General features: G+C 39.6%; 1 protein-coding gene, 1 long non-coding RNA gene and 1 pseudogene across 3 annotated transcripts in view; all 3 read left to right on the top strand.

The window, feature by feature from the left end:
- Window positions 1–20,574, top strand: part of LOC147307576 (uncharacterized) — a 293,817-nt pseudogene that overhangs the window by 87,060 nt on the left and 186,183 nt on the right. The gene's annotated exons all lie outside the window — the stretch shown is intronic.
- On the top strand, window positions 1,517–5,665 carry LOC147307588 (uncharacterized). Its single transcript, XM_086271486.1, has 3 exons — window positions 1,517–1,671; window positions 1,756–2,037; window positions 5,286–5,665. Exons 1-3 carry the CDS (start codon window positions 1,617–1,619, stop codon window positions 5,663–5,665), a joined length of 717 nt encoding a protein of 238 aa, XP_086127612.1. The 5' UTR covers window positions 1,517–1,616.
- LOC147307587 (uncharacterized) lies at window positions 14,733–16,637 on the top strand. Its single transcript, XR_015126036.1, has 3 exons — window positions 14,733–15,841; window positions 16,008–16,184; window positions 16,374–16,637. It is a non-coding gene; the product is annotated as an uncharacterized LOC147307587 (long non-coding RNA).

Raw genomic sequence — 20,574 nt, 5'->3', positions numbered from 1 at the left:
TGATCTCTCACTCAGACAAAGGACAGCTGACATCAGATCCAGTCTCTAGACTTTCTGTTAAAGTGAACGAAACACTGATGACTCTTCAGATCTCCTCTGCTGCAGCGACAGACTCTGCTGTGTACTACTGTGCTGTGAGGCCCACAGTGACAGGAAACAGCAAAACTCTGTACAAAAACCTTTGGAGCAAAGACAACAGAATACTCCACAACATCCACTAGAGGGAGCCACACACTGTTAAACCTCTGAGATGAACATTAAAATGATGATGTCAAGAGGTAACTGGTCCTGCCTACTGAATCTCAGCCAACCAAGGACATTATTTTACTTCTGTATGTGGTCATAGATATAATCACCAGCGTTTTCTACACCACATCATGCCAATAATAAACATGAGTGAACTTACCCCCCCGCCCCCTTCTTCAAATAAAAGTGAAGTCAAAAGTTTGCGTTGCTAAAATTCTTGTTTTGCTGCTATCATATTAAAGACTTTAATAAAAGTTTCTAGAGGTCATCCAAGGTCAACCAGACAAAATTAAACAAAATTGATGTCAAACATTTGAGCTGCTTCTGTTTGAAAGATTTTAATAAAAGATTAAAGGCCAAAAACATCATGGCTGACGCCATAACTGCATTAACGCAGCAAATCCCCATTAGCGAGTTAACGCGGATCGCCCTCGTGTGAGGACTGTATCAACACATCATAGTAACACGATTAAGGCTCACAGCAACTTTAGAATGACAGCAGCACATACGTTTGATTTGAAAAAGGTGTGTGTGTGTGTGTGGGTGGGGCAACTTCACTCTGGTCAATAACAATTCTCATTCTTTGGAGAAGTCATAGTAGTATTATTTGTAACTTTCTTAGTATTTCCAGGAGGTGAGTTCTTCCTTCCCACTGTTGCCAAGTGGTTGCTCAGCTGGTGGAATTTTCCTTTAATGCTGTTGAGTCTTTATGACATGAAACACCTTGGGGTGCTTTTTTTTTTTTGATTTGGTGCTTTATAACAAAACTGAGTTAAACTAAATATTCAGATTGAAGGAGCAGGGAATTGCACCATCAGCCCTCCAGTTACTAGACTAACTTCCTCCCTAATACACATACTTCAGCCTGACTTACAGGCATGGGGTTAATGTCTGTGTATTTTTAGGCTGAAACTGATGAGGACTTCAAGCCTTCAAAGTTGTGTTCAGAGCACAGACATAAATCAGTCCAATGTAAAAACAACAGAGAGGTCAGAATACAACAGGAAACAAGGAAAAGATGACACTGAGATCAGGTTAATGTGAGGCAGTCAGTACTTTGTACAGTACTGTGTGAAAGTCTTGAGCCACCCATCACTGATTTCCTGTTGTCTTCTGACCTCTCACATAATTTACAGCATGAATCATCTGTGGACTGAAGCAGCACAGAGCTGAAATATGAGCTCCCACCTGAAAGTGAAGATGCTGCTACTAGTGTGTAAAGCAGGAGGAAGTGAGAGAAGTTCAAATCCAGATCAGAGAGGAGGAGGAGAGATTCAGGGAGGAGCTGAGCTGTTACTGAACTAGAAGAGAGAGAAACCTCCACATTCAACAGAGTTCAACACAAACCATAAACTTTACCTTCATTCAACATGTTGTCTTTGGACTATTTTGCACTTTCTTTACTGATTCTCACCATTCTAACAGGTACGTTACAATCTGTGTGTTTAAAGAAACACATTTGAATTGTGATGATTTATAAAAGAATAAAACATGTTTCTGTTCCTTTAGGTGTCAGCTGTGAAGATCTCACTCCAACCAACAAAGAAGTGTTCAGTGTAGAAGGCAGCACTGCTACTCTGTCCTATAGATTATCCAGAGAAGTGAAGACTAATGATTATTTCTTCTGGTATCGACAATATCCTGGAAAACCACCAGAGTTAATGATTTCTCACTCTGCATCAGGAGTAATAGGAATAGAAAAAATCTTTGGATTGAAAATTGAAGTGGGAAAAAACCAGCTCAACATGAGCATCTCCTCTGCTGCAGTGACAAACTCTGCTGTGTACTACTGTGCTCTGCAGCCCACAGTGACAGGAAACAGCAAAACTCTGTACAAAAACCTTTGGAGCAAAGACAACAGAATACTCCACAACATCCACTAGAGGGAGCCACACACTGTTAAACCTCTGATTCTTGTGTCATTGGACTGATGACAAAGACAACAGAGAAACGAAGCAGTAAAGATCAGAGACAGAGACAGAGCTGCTTTGGAAGCACAAAACTGTTTGATTGGCTCAGCGATTAAACTGGCCCCGCCCACTAAAGTTGAGCAATGACATTATTTGTTGGTTATTGTGCTGCAGTGGAAGAACATTGTTCATGTGCTGTCTGTCTGGCTTTAATAACTCCAAAGACATGTTGCTGCACCTCTTTTTGCTTCTATCTCACATTATAGGTGAGTTTAAGAACAGGGATTAAAGTTTAGTTGAAGCTGCTGCATTAAGCAGATATACAGACTGCATTTCACTACTTTTCTTCTTTCTTTTTCCAGGACTAACAGCTGGAGACTCAATCACTCCTCAACAACCTGAAGTCACTAAAACAGAAGGAGAATCTGTCACACTCACATGTAGCTATAAGACAACATCGGATTATGCTCACCTTTATTGGTACAGACATCATTCTGACCTTCAGGCTCCTCAGTTTATACTAAAGAAAGGAGCAAAGGACAGCAGTGGTTATGAATATACTCCTGATAAACGTTATGACTCAGAAACATCTTCTACATCAACTAATCTGACCATAGCAGCCCTAACCCTGGCAGACACAGCTCTCTACTACTGTGCTCTACAAACACAGTGATACAAAGTGTAGAAGAGGCTGTACAAAAACCGGAACACAGATATCTGACTACTCTTCAAAGAGGAGGGAAGTGGTATTCAAAGCACAGCTTCATATCAGATGGATTCTGCTAATTCCTGTTTTATCAGAGTCACTGTGGTTACAGCTGCTAATGAAACACTGTGGGAGGATTCACATGAGCAGCAAATCCACATCAACCACAAACCAACTGCAGGAACGTTCAGACATGAAGAGATCAGAAGTCAAATAAAGTAACTAGTAATAAACTCCCATCATTTTTGGTGCATTAATGATGTATTACAGCTGAAAGATTTACTGGTTGATGTTTCTTTCTGGTCTCTTTGTCGATGTAGGTTTGCCCTTGTGTCTCGCCCCTCTATGTCTCTCCAGTCTCTACTTATGTGTGCGCGAGTGTGTGTTTTACAGCCTTTGTCCCCCGTATCTGTTTCCATGTTCTTCTCCCTTTGTTCCTTTCTGTTCCTCGAGTCTATCATGTAATTTATGCCTTTGTGTTCTTTGTCCTATTGTCAAGTTTGGTTGTTATGCCTGTGTCTCCATGTTTCCTGTTTTATTTTGAAAGGTCTAGTGTCATCATGTTTAGCATGTTCAGTTATATTTCCCCCTGTAGTGTTCAGGTTCAGGTTCATTTGCATCAGCTGTGTTTCCCCAGGTGTTTCTACTTCCCTCATTATAATCCCCTCAGGTGTGGAGGGCAGTCCATAACATCACCAACTACAAACCTAGATCCAATGCTGTGGATGTTGATGCTGCACTCGTAGAGAAGTTGAACTGCTTCTACCCCCGCTTCGAACAGAAAACACCAGAAGTGGCTGCATCACATCCACCAGCCAATATCAGCCACATTTTCACTGTTGAAGAGCATGATGTGAGGCATGTACTAAGGGCAGTAAAAACCCCAAGAAAGCAGCAGGACTGGGCGGCATCTCTGGAAGTGTGCTAAAGGACGTGCAGATCAGTTAATAGGGGTCTTTATCAGGGGTTCTGATTAAATGTAAATGTATAATAATTGATTACACAGCAGTGGAGAGTAGACGTTTATCACAGTAGATGTCTTTCTGAAAGCGCTGTAACTAAGTTTAAGAATATAATCCACCCACTGTTATCATCTTCAATGCCCTGTACCAACATAGAGCAGAGCAGCTATCTGAACGCTACTCCAACAGAAGTCGATTATCTTGTTAATAATTTCACCTCCTCACTACGTACGACTCTGGATACTGTAGCTCCTGTGAAAACTAAGGTCTCTAATCAGAAGTACCTGACTCCGTGGTATAATTCTCAAACACGTAGCCTAAAGCGGATGACTCGTAAGCTGGAGAGGAAATGGCGTGTCACAAATTTAGAGGATCATCATTTAGCCTGGAGAAATAGTTTGCTGCTTTATAAGAAAGCCCTCCACAAAGCCAGAACATCTTACTATTCATCACTGATTGAAGAAAATAAGAACAACCCCAGGTTTCTCTTCAGCTCTGTAGCCAGGCTGACAAAAAGTCAGAGCTCTTTTGAGCCAACCATCCCTTTAACGTTAACTAGTAATGACTTCATGAACTTCTTCACAAATAACATTTTTATCATTAGAGAAAAAATGACCAATAATCATCCCACAGATGTAATATTATCTACAGCTACTCTTAGTACCATTGATGTTAAGTTAGACTCTTTTTCTCCAATTGATCTTTCTGAGTTAACTTCAATAATTACTTCCTCCAAACCATCAACGTGTCTTTTAGACCCCATTCCTACAAAACTGCTCAAAGAAGTCCTGCCATTAATTAATTCTTCGATCTTATATATGATCAACCTATCTCTAATGATCGACTATGTACCACAGGCCTTCAAGCTGGCTGTAGTTAAACCTTTACTCAAAAAGCATCTCTAAAAAACAGTGTCTCAGTAACTTTCCACTAGAGATGGTCCCCTCTTTTCTACATTTTCCCAGGCAAGTGTGACCGACAGTCTACAGCTTTCTCCTCCCCAAGGACACATGGTCTCATGCCTTTATTTTTCAGGGCTGTGTCCACTTAATACTATACTATATGACTTTATAACACTTATTAATAAAAAGCATAGAATTATTGATGCACTGCAAATTATTTGATCCCAACAGCTCCCACCTGAAAGTGAAGATGCTGCTACTAGTGTGTAAAGCAGGAGGAAGTGAGAGAAGTTCAAATCCAGATCAGAGAGGAGGAGGAGAGATTCAGGGAGGAGCTGAGCTGTTACTGAACTAGAAGAGAGAGAAACCTCCACATTCAACAGAGTTCAACACAAACCATAAACTTTACCTTCATTCAACATGTTGTCTTTGGACTATTTTGCACTTTCTTTACTGATTCTCACCATTCTAACAGGTACGTTACAATCTGTGTGTTTAAAGAAACACATTTGAATTGTGATGATTTATAAAAGAATAAAACATGTTTCTGTTCCTTTAGGTGTCAGCTGTGAAGATCTCACTCCAACCAACAAAGAAGTGTTCAGTGTAGAAGGCAGCACTGCTACTCTGTCCTATAGATACTCCAAAGCTGCTGATGGGAATGATTATTTCTTCTGGTATCGACAATATCCTGGAAAACCACCAGAGTTCCTGATCTCTCACTTTGGAACAGGAGAGAAAATATTAAATCCAGTCACAGGATTAAATGTAAAAGCAGTTGATAATAACAGACAAATGGATCTTCAGATCTCCTCTGCTGCAGTGACTGACTCTGCTGTGTACTACTGTGCTGTGAGGCCCACAGTGACAGGAAACAGCAAAACTCTGTACAAAAACCTTTGGAGCAAAGACAACAGAATACTCCACAACATCCACTAGAGGGAGCCACACACTGTTAAACCTCTGATTCTTGTTTAAGAGGTTTAAAGTTCAAGCTCTTCACTATGGTCAGTTTTGAAAATGAATGACAACTAAAACAAAACAAAACATCAGTTTGAGGATATTTTAAAACTGTTGATGAGTGAAGCCTGATTTCAGACACTAAAGCATCACAGTGAAGTTTTGACTTCTCTGAAAATGAAACAAGTGAAAGATTTTTCACAATAAAGCACAAAATTCTTCATGACTTAAAAAGAGTCCATTAAGTTGTCTTGATGCGCGCTCAATCATCCAGGTAAGGAAATCCCAGAAAGTTGAATCTGTAGCGTCTTCAGTGAGAGAACTTTTCTTCACTCCCCCAGGTGACTTCTTCAGTCTCAGCTGACTTCAGGTTTCCTTATAAACAGTACATTTGCATAATGACCAGCATCACAGATTAACAGTAAGCTAATGTGTCACCGTGTCACAACAAGCAACTATTCTGCCATCACTTCCCTCTGAGTGCTCCTAAAGATTATTCCAAATTCAAGCTTTTCCTTTCAGTCAGGTGTGAGATGGAAACACAGGATCCCTAAGCGTCTATGTTATAAAATCACTTTTGGACCTCACGTTGTACTTTTGTTTGAATCGATTATCTCAGAATCTGAACTTGTGTAAATCTACGTTTGTCCTTCTTTGATCTTCCCTGAGTTCCTTGGACTTTCATATTGTTCTGAGTATTGGTGGATCCCATGAGGTCTGTCTGACAAATCCTTTTTGTGCTGCAAAGATTTGGAAGGGGTGATTATTCACGCCGATGATGTGCTTATATATGGCAGAGACAGGCAGGAGCACGACCAGAGGTTGCACTGTGTCCTTCAAAAGTTTCAGAAGGAGGGTCTCACTCTGAATGAGAAGTGTGAGTTTTCTAAAAGTCAAATAATCTTTGTGGGACACAAAGTGTCAGCAAAAGGCATTCAGGCTGATCCCAATAACCTGCCACAGCCTCAGAGTGCGGCAGATATGCGCCGTCTCATGGGCATGGCCAACTATCTTGCCAAGTTTATGCCACAACTAGCCACAATCACCACACCATTAAAGGAACTGCTAAAAGACAGAAACGAGTGGATATGGGCGGAGCCACAGGATACAGCGTTTAGGAGACTAAAAGGCATATTAAGCTCTCCAGAAATGCTCGCTCTGTAGTCCAACTCAGCTGATACACGAGTCGCTGCAGATGCATCGCCATATGGTATCGGGGCTGTTCTCACTCAGAAACAGTCTGACAACTCCTGGTGACCGGTCACATACATCTCAAGAGGTCTCACAGGCACAGAGAAACGCTACTCGCAGACAGAAAAGGAGGCGCTCGCTGTAACATGGGCGTGTGAACGACTGTCATCTTATCTCATGGCCCTACAGTTCACTCTAATCACAGATCACAAAGCCCTGGTCCTCTTCTGAGCACAAGAGGCCTGGACGACCTGCCTCCACGCATCCTGAGATTCCGCCTCAGGCTGCTGCGCTTTACTTTCACCATTGTCCATGTTCCAGGGAAGAACCTCGTCACCGCTGATGCTCTCTCACGAGCACCGCTGGCGGGGCCTCCTTCTGCTGGGGCATCTTCAGCTGGAAAAAGAGGTGGAGGTTTTCATGCACTGTGTAGCTTACCATCTCCCAGCCACAGATAAAAGGCTGGAGGAGATAAAGCTGCTGCAGGAAATGGATGACCTGTGTAGAAAGGTGGTGTATCAATGTGGGACAGGCTGGCCAGAAAAAGGTAAACTAGATCCAGAGTTAAAGGGGTACTGGCAATACAGACTGGACTTCAATGTGGTTCATGGTCTTCTTATGAAAGGGGAGAGACTTGTGATACCACCTCAAATGAGAGCAGAGGTTTTGTCACGTTTGCATAAAGTCCACCAGGGCGTTTCAACATGCAGGGCCAGAGCAAAAGAGTCGGTGTGGTGGCCGGGCATCTCAACCCAAATACGTCAAATGGTAGACAGGTGCGAAACATGTCAAAAACACAGGTTACAGTGCCGTGAACCAATGCTGGCGACTCCTGTTCCTGACCGCCCATGGCAAAAAGTTGGCATGGATCTGTTCGAGTGGTCAAAGAAACATTTCCTGCTGATTATTGATTTTTTCTCAAGGTACATTGAGATAGCTGAACTGAGACACACAACAGCAGAGGTCACTATTAATGCTATAAAAGAGGCCTTTGCAAGACATGGTGTTGCCGAGACTGTCGTATCGGAAAACGGGCCGCAGTTTTCCTCAGAACAGTTCAAGCGCTTTGCCAAAGAGTATCAGTTCACACCTGAAACGAGCAGCCCCAGGTACCCCCAAGCCAATGGGGAGGCAGAACGCGCTGTTCGTACCATTAAAGACTTGTGGAAAAAGGACTGTGCCTTCAGCAGAGCACTTCTAGCGTACAGGGCCACCCCACTGGAACATGGGCTCTCGCCGGTGCAGTTGCTTATGTGTACCTCGCTGCCACAAGCTGCGGCAAAGCTGGTGCCAAAGTGGCCCGACCTACAGGCTTTTTTATCGCAAGCAAGATGGGGAGGGGAGGCGTAAGAAGGCAAAACACTACAACTGCAGTCATAGAGTCAGACCACTTCTGGAACTATTGTCAGGACAGAAAGTGTGGTCGAGTGGTGAGACCTCCTGAAAGACTGGATGTGTAATTCTCTGAAGTTATCCAATTATGCCCTATTCAAAGCTGGGTTAGGCTGCTGGAGATGTTTACAATAATGTGTTTCGTTTAAATGTAAGTGAACAAGTGTGGGACATGTGTAATTTTCACGTTTGATGATGCTCCGCATTTCTGTTCTTGTGAGCTGTTAGAGTTGTTATGAAGTATGTCTTTAGTTAAAAGGAGGAGGTGTAGCTGTGTGTGGGGGAACTTCCGGGTTACGAGTAAAGTTGGTAAACATCATCCGAACGTGCTGCGTCCAGTGTCATCATTTATACACTAATGAGACGCTAACAGTGGCCTTGTCAAAGTGAAAGACACTGTAGAACATTCAGGACCTTTATTATGTATATATTTACATGTAAATCTATTTATTTAAGCCTGTCTGTATACTTTAGGGTCCATGTGAATTAGAGAAAATCCAAAATAAAGTCAAACTTGTGAAGCCAATTATTGTTTTTTAAAGTCAATAAAGGTGAATGTTGAACAATCATTCCACCCTGGAACACTTCAAACAAATCATTAAAACCCAGAATTACCATGACTTTCATGCTCATGATGAGATTATATAAACTTCTGACCACCACACCTCCTACTCTGCTGTGTTTCACGCTGATTGAAGAGGAGGAAGTTTAAAAGAAGGAGGTGTAACAGAGAAGTGAAGCTACAAACCAAAGAGGAGGCACAGAGGTTCAGGGAGGAGCTGAGCTGTTACTGAAGAACAGACGAGAGAGAGAAACCTCCACATTCAACAGAGTTCAACACTCAGAAGATTCACTTTATTCAACATGTTGATGTTGGACTGTTATGAAACGTCTCTGTTAATGATCATGATTCTAACAGGTGCATGACAATCTGTCAACAACTGCTTCATCCCAATGTTTACATGTTATTTCTGCTTTCTTTGTATACAACACAGCATTTAACAGATTTCTGTTTCTTTAGGTGTCAGCTGTCAACAACTCACTGCAAACAAAACTGAAGAGTCCAGTTTGGAAGGCAGCACAGCTACTCTGTCCTACAGATACTCCAGACAAGCAACTGGAGCTGACGAGTTTTACTGGTATCGACAATATCCTGGAAAACCACCAGAGTTCCTGATGTCTCACTCGGGAACTGGAGTGAAAATATCAGATCCAGTCCCTGGAATCACTTTTAATGTGAGTGAAGATAAAACACTGATGACTCTTCAGATCTCCTCTGCTGCAGTGACAGACTCTGCTGTGTACTACTGTGCTGTGAGGCCCACAGTGACAGGAAACAGCAAAACTCTATACAAAAACCTATATTCATGATTTCCCTGCACACTCCCAGAATACTCCACAACATCCACTAGAGGGGGCCACACACTGTTACACTTCTCTGGTTTGTTAGAATGCAGACTGGTGACATTTAAAGGTGGCAGTCAGTCAATATATTAAAAATTAAAGATGTACAATGTCTGAAAATGATTAAACTGTTAACAATATTGTTACACACTGATGGAACTGCATTCTTTCTGGTGCTGCACATTGAGGTTCATTACTCTGAAACACAGCAAAACAGCAGTTCGGTGTTACTGTCAGCTTCCATGGCCATCACTGGCACTGGGTTAGTTTTTTTTTTTACTCGTAATGGCCATTTAGTAATAAATCAGTTGTAATCAGGGTAACCTAGATAATAGAACAATAAAAAGTTCATAACTAAAGACGTGCAGACTGGACTACTAAAACATTTCTTTTTTTTCACTGAATTTCATTTCTGGTGGAATAACACAGTTACTAAGTCAAAGGTAGGACCAACGTCATTTAGCTAGCACACCCACGTTACTTCCACTCTGTGCTATGATGTCAAACTATTGTCACAACAAAACCAACAAAGCATTTGGGAGGCGGGGCAACCACAATCACATTAAAACTACTTTTACAAGAATTCTCAAAATGGTCAGGATGCCAAGATGTCTCAGTAAAAATATTAAACATTGTAGATTGAAGTTTCTGTGTTGGTCTGTCAGGCTTCTGGTGTACCACAGGCCAGGCACTATTATGTGTAAGCAGTTTATATATCATCAATTATATGCAAATATGCTAAGAAGTTAAATAAAGTAATGAAATGTTAGTTTCAGAATTCACTAAATTCTTGTTGTTTACACCTGAAATATGTGCTGTGGGTTTTTTTTGTTGTTGTTGTTTCATCCTTTTAAGTCACAGTTAAAATTGACACTTTAGGTGAAACATTTTCTGCATTTTACAAGAATAAAGAATTTAACCTAATCTAACCTGTGTTTTTTTTTATTGGCGACATCCAGATATATGTTTTCCCGCAGGTTTTACAGAGGTACGGTGTCTCTCCTCTGTGGATTCTCTGGTGCACACTAGTGATGTGTCAGTCGTGAATGAAACGACTCTTCTGACTCTTTGAAAAGAATGAGGGGAGCCGGCACCTTATTGGGAGCCATTTTTTTCTCTCTCTCACCCTCGCTGTCTCTCTCTCTCTCTCACTCACTTTTTTCGCTTCACGCCACACGTGAGCCTTGTATTTGCGCTGAGTAGAGGGGCGGTAATTACTCTCACAGCAGCACACAAATGTAGCAGGAGAGAGAGAAAGAGTGCAAGGGGCAACAACAAGAGACAACACTGACACATTAGAAAGGTATAGTAAAGAAAATGAATGACACCAAGAAAAGGAGCTAAATCTTAAACCATTTCCATTTTATTGACATGACATAGGCAGAGTGTAGAGTCTGCAAGAAAAGAATATCAAATACAGCCGGCTCAAACAACCTGTACACGCACCTGAGAACTGTCCACCCATCAGTGCAATGGGAAGATAAAACACAGAGTGTTATATTAATGAAGGTGCCAGTGTGTCTACTGCAGCTGTTTCTGCTGCATCTACAACATCATGCTGTACATCACCACAACCACATAAACTAACCCAGAGCTCTGTGACTCCAGGAAGACAGAACTCAGTTGATAAAGACCTGGCTGTCATGGTCCTGGGTCTTTTGACCCAGCGTTTTGTGTTTTCTATTATTGTGATGTATTTTGGTTATGGTTTTCTAGCTCTTTGGTGTTTGGTTCTGTTCTTCCTCAGTTTTGTGTTTAGTCATTGCTGCCTGTGTGTTCATCTGTGCAAAGTCCGTGTTTCTTAGTCTGTGCCTTTGCATGTGTGAGTTCCTGTTTTATTTTGAAGGTCCGTGTCTCAGGTTGTATTCTGTTTTACTTCCCTCAGTCTCATCAGCTCTGATTTCCCCCAGCTGTGTCTCCCTCTTGTCTCCCATTCCCCGATTGCCCTGTATGTATTTAAGCCCTGTGTTTTCTGGTGTGTGTTGCTGGTTCATCTGCGTTATTTCCCTGCGTCCTCCTATATTGTTACCCCGGATCTCCCTGCATCTCTATTTCAGGTCTGCTTTTGTGAGTTTTTCCAGTTTAGTCAATCTTAGGTTCTGCACTTGCCACCTCCTTTGCTGTTTGTACCGTCACCATCACAATAAAGCTCACTCTCATCAGAAGCCGTGCTTGCATCATGGGTCCTACTTTCAACCTCCACTCATCTGCCACTGCAGACGTGACAGAACGAACCAGCCAACATGGACCCAGCAGCTTTCAATCCTTCTGAGGAGCTTAAAGACGACATAATCTACAATGTGGAGACACTTCTTAACCTGTGGCTGGATCATTCAGGGGAGGAGTTTCATCACACTGTGGAGGCCCGGTTGCAGCAGCTTATTTCCGGGCTTCCGTGGCTTCTGGGATCACTTCCCCCAATTGCACAGGATTTCATCCTTAAGATTCTACATCTGCATCTGCTACCTCTAAACTACCCTGTCCAGCAGAAGATTTCCAGCCGGTCCACTGAAGGATTCGCAGATCAGTGTATCTCCTCCTTCTCGGAAAAAGAAGTGGTCATGCCACCGTCACTCCACAGTTGGGGAGCAAACTCCTGTGTTGAGAGAAAGAGACTCTTTTCCCATTTTCTATGGTATTGAGACTGTTTATTCTGGGTCTTTCTTTTGTATGGCAAATGGGGATAACAGTGGTTCCCCGCTTTCACCCGTGATTGGAGAGACTTCCTTTTCTGAAGCCATTTCTGAGGCTGTCAACAAGACTGTTTTCCCTGAGACTGCTCTCACCCAGTCATCAGTTGTGTCACCTGCTCAGCAGCCACTAGCTCAGTCTCCAGTGTCCCCCGCTAGCTCGGGTTGCTATTCAGCCACTCATTCGGCCAGAACCACCACCTGCAGCTCCCACGCCATCGTCTGGTCCTGCCTCGTCTGGTCCTGCCTCATCTCGTCCTGCTGCTGCTCGCTGTCCACTGCTCGCTGCTCGCTGCCTTCTTCACTTATGTCGCTGCTGCTGCTGCCTTCCGCGCGGTTGGCCTCCGGACCTGTTTCGCCTGTGTCGCCACCGTTGCTTGGTCGGCCTCCTGAAATGGACTGTTTTGAACCTCTGTGCTGCTGGCCTCCTGGTCGGCCCCCTGAACTGCCCTGTTATGGACTTCTGTGTTGCCGTCCTCCAGGTTGGCCTCCCGAACTGTTTTTGAAGTGCTCCCTGTGCTCCAGTGTTTTTGTGGATGTTTTGTTTTCGGACTCTATCTCGACGGGATACTGTCATTGCCTGTCCCTAGCCTGGTAGAGGAGTTTAAATGTGCAAAAGTGAGGCTTGAGATGTCACTCACAAACTCCCAGGACCCCATAGTGAGAGGCACTGCTCCCACTCTAGCAACGGGGAGGAAGTGGACCCCAGCCACATCTGTGCTACAGGCCAAATCTGCCATTCGGCATTGTGATGTGGTGTGACGTCCAACAGGGCAGAGGAGGATTTGGTCTTGGAGCAGTAACACCTCGGTGACCAGTGTTGGTCAAGTTACTTGAAAAAAGTAATCAGTAACTAATTACTGATTACTTCCCCCCAAAAGTAATCTCGTTACTTTACTGATTACTTATTTTCAAAAGTAATTAATTAGTTAGTTACTTAGTTACTTTTTAAAAACACGATTTACAACCTGAATAGGTGATAAATAGATCTTTCAGCCCAATTCTACTTTTTCTGCATAATCCATCATACAAAATGTAATCAAATGGAAAAGTCTCTTTTTAAAACTTGTTTTATTAGTTTTAATCTTTTAACTTTATGCATCAATCAAAAATTTAATTATATGCAACATTCTCTGACTGGAAGAAATTAGTTTAACATTTAAACCTATTTTCTGCACATTCCAGCACATAAAATATTTTTTGTGTTTACACTCAGTCTTTCAAATAGATGCAAGTAAAACACAGCAGAAAATAAATAAAATCAAAGACTCAGCGGTCCTTTTGCTCTATTTTCATCTGTAAAGCAGGAGTGGGGCAGGTGGAGGTTTACCCTGGTGCAGGTGTGCCGCGGTCAGTGGAAGAATCCGCGAGTTTCTCTGTTTCCCAATACGTGGTAGCGCACTCGGTGCTTGCTCAGAAGTTTAGTGTTTTTTCGCTGCAAAAAGAAGTTTTCTTCCCACGCACAACAGACTAGGGATGGGTATTGATAAGATTTTCACGATTAGGATTCCAGTTTCGATTCTGTTTAACGATTCGATTGGTACCACTTTACAATAAGGCTCCCCTTATAGATGCTAATAAATAGTTTATAGCTATATTATTAATTAATTTGTAAATGCTTTATAAACCATTATTAATGGTTTATTATGCATTAGTTAAGGGTGAGAAAGAGGAAAAAAACTGACCGGTTTCTTGCCAAATAGTGAGCCAAATGTGTTCACCTATATATTTCATCTAGAGTTGCTATATTAAACATTTCAGACTAAGTTACTATCCTGTAAGCACAATCAGCATTTGTAAACATATTTTTTATCATATAAAATTGTACTTCAGAAATGCATTATAAATATCCACAACTATCAATCGGAGCTTTGTTGTAAAGTGTAAAGCATAAAACCATTTATTAATGAATAATAAATATTTATAAATGCCAAATGGGAGCCTTATTGTAAAGTGTAAAGCATGACACCATTTATTAATGACTAATAAACATTTATAAATGCCAAATGGGAGCCTTATTGTAAAGTGTAAAGCATAACACCATTTATTAATGACTACTAAACATAAATGACAAAAGAGAGTTTTGTTGTAAAGTTTAAAACATGTCAACATTTATTAAGGACTAATAAACATTTATAAATGCCAAATGGGAGCCTTATTGTAAAGTGTAAAGCATAACACCATTTATTAATGACTACTAAACATTATAAATGACAAAAGAGAGTTTTGTTGTAAAGTTTAAAACATGTCAACATTTATTAAGGACTAATAAACATTTATAAATGCCAAATGGGAGCCTTATTGTAAAGTGTAAAGCATAACACCATTTATTAATCACTAATAAACATTTATAAATGACAAAAGTGAGTCTTAAATGTATAATGTCACCATTTATAACACTTAGACCTAAATTACAATCAGTGCTTGAAATAACATTTAACTACTGTCAAAAATGGCAATGTATTGTAAGAGTAACACATGTAACATTAAATGTGTTTTTTAAAACACCAAACAGTCACCCACTCCAAAAAAAGTTCATGCCAGACTGGTTCAAACTGGAAATATTTTTTGTATGTCCTTAAATAAGCGTCCCAGTGGTCCATCAGGGTGTCGCGCTCCAGTTCCTCCTTAAGAAAAGTCAGTTTCTCTCGCTCCTTGTTAAGAAGGGCAGTTGCAGTAGGGGCAGGATTAGAAGAAGAATCTAAAGAACAAACAATTATTAAATTACAATACTAAAATAATTTATAATCTAAACTTGGGAAACTCAAATAAAATATTGATTAAAAACGGTTACAACTTGAATTTATAAAAAGCCACTTTGTAAAAATTATGTTATATACACATGTGGTGGTTCAGACATTTCTAAAACAAGGCAAATAATTCTTATGTGTACTGCCTTACCAGGGTGTTTAATATAAATTTAATGATGCACATAAACAAAACTAAAAATATACAACTAAGTGATATCAATCGTTTGGAATAACCAATAGTAATAGAGCTATTCACATGTTATGTGATGTTAGTTAGCCACTGTAGCTAGCAGCCAAATGGCTCGGTAGCTAGCTAGCTAGCATTATACTCACCTTCATGTCTAACTGCTGACGTCGTTGGCTTAGTGCAATCTAGATCATCCAGTCTCTGCTTTTTGTATCTCTTCGAACGTGTGCTAACTGTGTAAGTCGCAGACGCACACAAATTTTTATCTTCTGCTCCATCCATGGCGCAGCAACTTGAACGAGCGCCTTCAGTGTGTCTGTTCGTGCCCCTTTGGCTTGACCTTCCAGAGCGCTCCACTGCCTGTCGCGCTCTGAGAGGAGGGGCTTTCCTTAATAAAGTTAACTGTGATTGGATGGTTGTATAAGCTCCTCTGCGTTTAAATTAAATTTGTTTTCCCTCCCTTTGGCAGCAGAACATATTTTTTTAGCATGAATCCAGCGGGTTAGATCTACATAACAAAGTCGGAGATACATTATAACAGGTGAGACAATCCTCTTTTTTGCGTGGGACTATTTTTGATTATAGGGCTTGTTTTATATAGCATGTGAAGTTCTTTAACTCTGAACCGATTTGCACTAGACTCCCATAGAGTATTTTACGGTGTTTCGAGGTGATAATAAAATAAATTACTCATTTTTTTCCACCAGAATGTCTTTGGGAATGAGATTGCGCGCCAGAATAGAAGGAAAACAAACTAAATATAAGGCACTAAGGCTCATTAAATGGCTGCAGAAGAAACACCTGCTAAAAAAGAAGCTTAGATGTCCTGTTTGTCACCATAAGATGAAAATGATTTCCGTGGTGAAGAAAGACCAATATATGTGGTATGTATAATGCATGATAATGTAGTGCATGTAGTAAATATAACAAAATATTTCAGTTATCAATGCAAGAGGGAGCATTAACCTCTTTTCATTATTATTTTCTTCATACTTAATTTTGTGATTATCTTTTCAATTAATGCTCTTGTTTAAGGGTCCATTTCTTTACTTAACTCATTGATATGTTCTCAGGTGTTGCAAAAGAGCAAGTCATAGGAGAGTTTCCAGAACAATTAGAACTGGCTCCCTCTTTGAGAAATCAAAAACATCTCTTTTCAGTTGGATGAAGTTCATTTACAGGTATATGTAGATGTAGACATTAATAGCAATGCACCTTTCATAATTGAACACCAATACGAGACTTGTGAAATAAAATTAGGGCCTCAGTAAGTAATAATTGCCTCAATTTCTATCACAGATTTTCACAAGGGCTCAGGCTCAGACAAGTAGATATGATCGATGATCAGAATCAGAATCAGAATCAGAATCAGAATACTTTATTGATCCCTGGGGGAAATTATTTTTTGTTACAGTGCTCAGATGAAGTGGCTGGCAGCTCCAGAACACTAAGTAGCATGGCAAGACACATTCGATATGTTTGTATACGTGCAATTAAAAGACACAGAATAAACAATGGACACCGTCTTGGTGGTGACAGAGAATTTGTGGTTATAGATGAAAGCTGTCTCCGTCATCAGCGAAAGGTTGGTAAACTCTCAGACAGGTTTGTTAGAATCAATGCAGATCTGACTGTGTCCTCTAAACATGGAAACCTTTACCATAAGTAAAAAAAATTAGTAGAAGCAACCATCTTTTTGAATGTTTCTTTGTAGATATTTAATTTTATTCTTTTTCATTTTAATTCTGTTTAATTTTATTCTTTTTGTTTTCAGTATGCACGTGGACGCTTTGGAAATGCATGGAAAAGGAAGAAATGGGTATTTGGAATGATGGGAATTAAAGACAAAAGGCGAAGGCTCGTGTTAAAACTTGTTGAAAAACGATCAAGGCGCCACCTTGTTCCTCTGATCAGACAGCATGTTAAGTTGGGTAGTGCCATTATCAGTGATGAGTGGAGAGCCTAGAAAAATGTTTTGACAAACATAGGGTACAGACATTACACTGTAAATCACAGCAGGTGGTTTGTAGATCCTCAATCTGGCAGTCATACACAGCATATCGAAAGGGCTTGGATGACCATCAAAGGACATGTCCGTAGACTAAGAGGAAATCGCACTGAGAAGTTGCTGGAGGAACACCTGATGGTTCTTGAGTGGTCATCTTGGCTTGGTTCGCGACACCCTGATGGACCACTGGGACGCTTATTTAAGGACATACAAAAAATATTTCCAGTTTGAACCAGTCTGGCATGAACTTTTTTTGGAGTGGGTGACTGTTTGGTGTTTTAAAAAACACATTTAATGTTACATGTGTTACTCTTACAATACATTGCCATTTTTGACAGTAGTTAAATGTTATTTCAAGCACTGATTGTAATTTAGGTCTAAGTGTTATAAATGGTGACATTATACATTTAAGACTCACTTTTGGCAATTATAAATGTTTATTAGTGATTAATAAATGTTGACATGTTTTAAACTTTACGACAAAGCTATCTTTTGTCATTTATAAATGTTTATTAGTGATTAATAAATGGTGTTATGCTTTACACTTTACAATAAGGCTCCCATTTGGCATTTATAAATGTTTATTAGTCCTTAATAAATGTTGACATGTTTTAAACTTTACAACAAAACTCTCTTTTGTCATTTATAATGTTTAGTAGTCATTAATAAATGGTGTTATGCTTTACACTTTACAATAAGGCTCCCATTTGGCATTTATAAATGTTTATTAGTCCTTAATAAATGTTGACATGTTTTAAACTTTACAACAAAACTCTCTTTTGTCATTTATGTTTAGTAGTCATTAATAAATGGTGTTATGCTTTACACTTTACAATAAGGCTCCCATTTGGCATTTATAAATGTTTATTAGTCATACATAAATGGTGTCATGCTTTACACTTTACGATAAGGCTCCCATTTGGCATTTATAAATATTTATTATTCATTAATAAATGGTTTTATGCTTTACACTTTACAACAAAGCTCCGATTAATAGTTGTGGATATTTATAATGCATTTCTGAAGTACAATTTTATATGATAAAAAATATGTTTACAAATGCTGATTGTGCTTACAGGATAGTAACTTAGTCTGAAATGTTTAATATAGCAACTCTAGATGAAATATATAGGTGAACACATTTGGCTCACTATTTGGCAAGAAACCGGTCAGTTTTTTTCCTCTTTCTCACCCTTAACTAATGCATAATAAACCATTAATAATGGTTTATAAAGCATTTACAAATTAATTAATAATATAGCTATAAACTATTTATTAGCATCTATAAGGGGAGCCTTATTGTAAAGTGGTACCATTCGATTCTTTATCGATTTTTTTAAAAAAAAGGAGAACACTAAGGTCGATTAGCTCAGAACTTTGTTTTATATCTTCTCTTTGAACAAGATAGAAATTTAGGAGTAACATGGCCTTACAAACCCAGCAGTGAGATCTTAAGAGATCCAGCCTACGGCTCTTCAATGGGGTGTCACAGGGTCCCCAGGAAAAAAAATGTAAATGTAAAATAATAAAATAAATATTCTTCTGTAGCAATAACAAAGTATAACATAAATTATTCTGTAGCAATTACACAAGAATATCCAGTAATGTCCCTGCCTACAATTAAACACATTCACTTACCGAAAATCATCTGCTGTGGCAAATGGGTGGAAGCCTTTGACCACAAACTGAGTCACTGCTCGGTGACGTTCGTCTATCCTGCCTGAAAGGAGACGCTACCGGTAGACTGCAGCGAGAACTGCCAGCATCTGAGCCAGACTCTGTCTCTCTCATCATGGTCACTAAATGCACAGTAATGGCAGGTTTTGTAATAAGGCAGATCGCGCTAACATAATATCAGTTCAGTTCAGTTCATTTTTATTTCAAACATTTCAAACATGTGCCTTCACAATCATTACAAAATATCATTCCATTATTTGTTTGAAAAGGAGTAGGCTGAAGTATTTACTTATTTGTCCCTACCCCCTCAAGTTTTACCTCTCTTTCATTTAATTTTTTTTTGTCTTAAATTAAACAAACAACATATGAAACATATAAACATATGAAGTAAAACAAAACATAACATACATAAATCAAAAACAAGAAATTAGCAAGCCCCACCACAGTATAGTTTCTTTCATATGAAAAATACAGAATGTGTATATTTGCAGATACACAAGTTATGGAAAAACAACAAACCAAAACAAAACAAAAAAACAAAAAAAACAACCAAAAAAGAACCGCAACACCATTACCAGCAACATTACCGTCCTGGGTTAACCCCGTTTTCTTCATTCTTATACTTATTTAAAATTAGGTTTTTATATTTTACTTTAAACTGTTTTATGTTTTGACTGTCTTTTATTTCTTCTGTTAGACTGTTCCATAATTTAACTCCTGCAATTGAGATTGACATAGTTCTTAAAGTTGTTCTAGCACTTTGTATTTTTAAATTCCATTTCCCTCTTAAGTTATACCCACCTTCTCTTTCTATGAACAATTTACAGATTTCTTTGGGAAGCAATTTATTTCTGACTTTATACATTATTTGCGCTGTTTTAAGCTTCACCAAGTCTTGGAATTTAATAGCTTGCATTTTGACAAAGAGTGCATTTGTATGGTCCCTGTACCCTACATTATTTATTAATCTAATGGCCCTTTTCTGTATTATAGTTATTGTTTGTGTGTTACTTTTGTATGTGTTTCCCCAGACCTCTACACAGTAGCTCATATATGGCAGTAGTAAAGCACAGTATAAAATGTGCAGTGCTTTCTGATCCAACATATGCTTTGCTTTTCCCAGGACTGCAATGCCCCGTGCCAATTTCCCCCGAACATCAGTGCTGTGTGGCTTCCAACAGAGCTTGTGGTCAATGATCACCCCAAGAAATTTTATTTCATTTACTCTTTCTAAATATACATTGTCAACACATATTTCTACTTCGATGTTTTTCTTTTGGTTTCCAAACAACATAAATTTGGTTTTATCGAGATTCAATGATAATTTATTTATATCAAACCACTTCTTTAATATCGTTAATTCCTGTGTGATCATTTCCAAAACCTGTGGCAACTCCACACCTGCACACAGTATATTTGTGTCATCTGCAAATATTACAAACTTTAAAATCTCCGATACTCTGCAGATATCATTTAAGTACATAATAAACATTTTTGGACCCAGTACTGAACCTTGAGGTACTCCACAAGCTATATCCATCAAATTAGATTTATATTCATTTATTTGTACATATTGTTGCCTATTCCCT

Source organism: Aulonocara sp. 'chitande type north' Nkhata Bay, linkage group LG18 (assembly GCF_057382095.1).
Source record: "Aulonocara sp. 'chitande type north' Nkhata Bay isolate Kocher_YH1m ecotype deep benthic linkage group LG18, A_spYH_male_GT1.1, whole genome shotgun sequence".
NCBI classification, from domain to species: domain Eukaryota; kingdom Metazoa; phylum Chordata; class Actinopteri; order Cichliformes; family Cichlidae; genus Aulonocara; species Aulonocara sp. 'chitande type north' Nkhata Bay.
The sequence above is the reverse complement of the archived record's forward strand: the minus strand, read 5'-3'. Positions and strand labels throughout refer to the sequence as shown.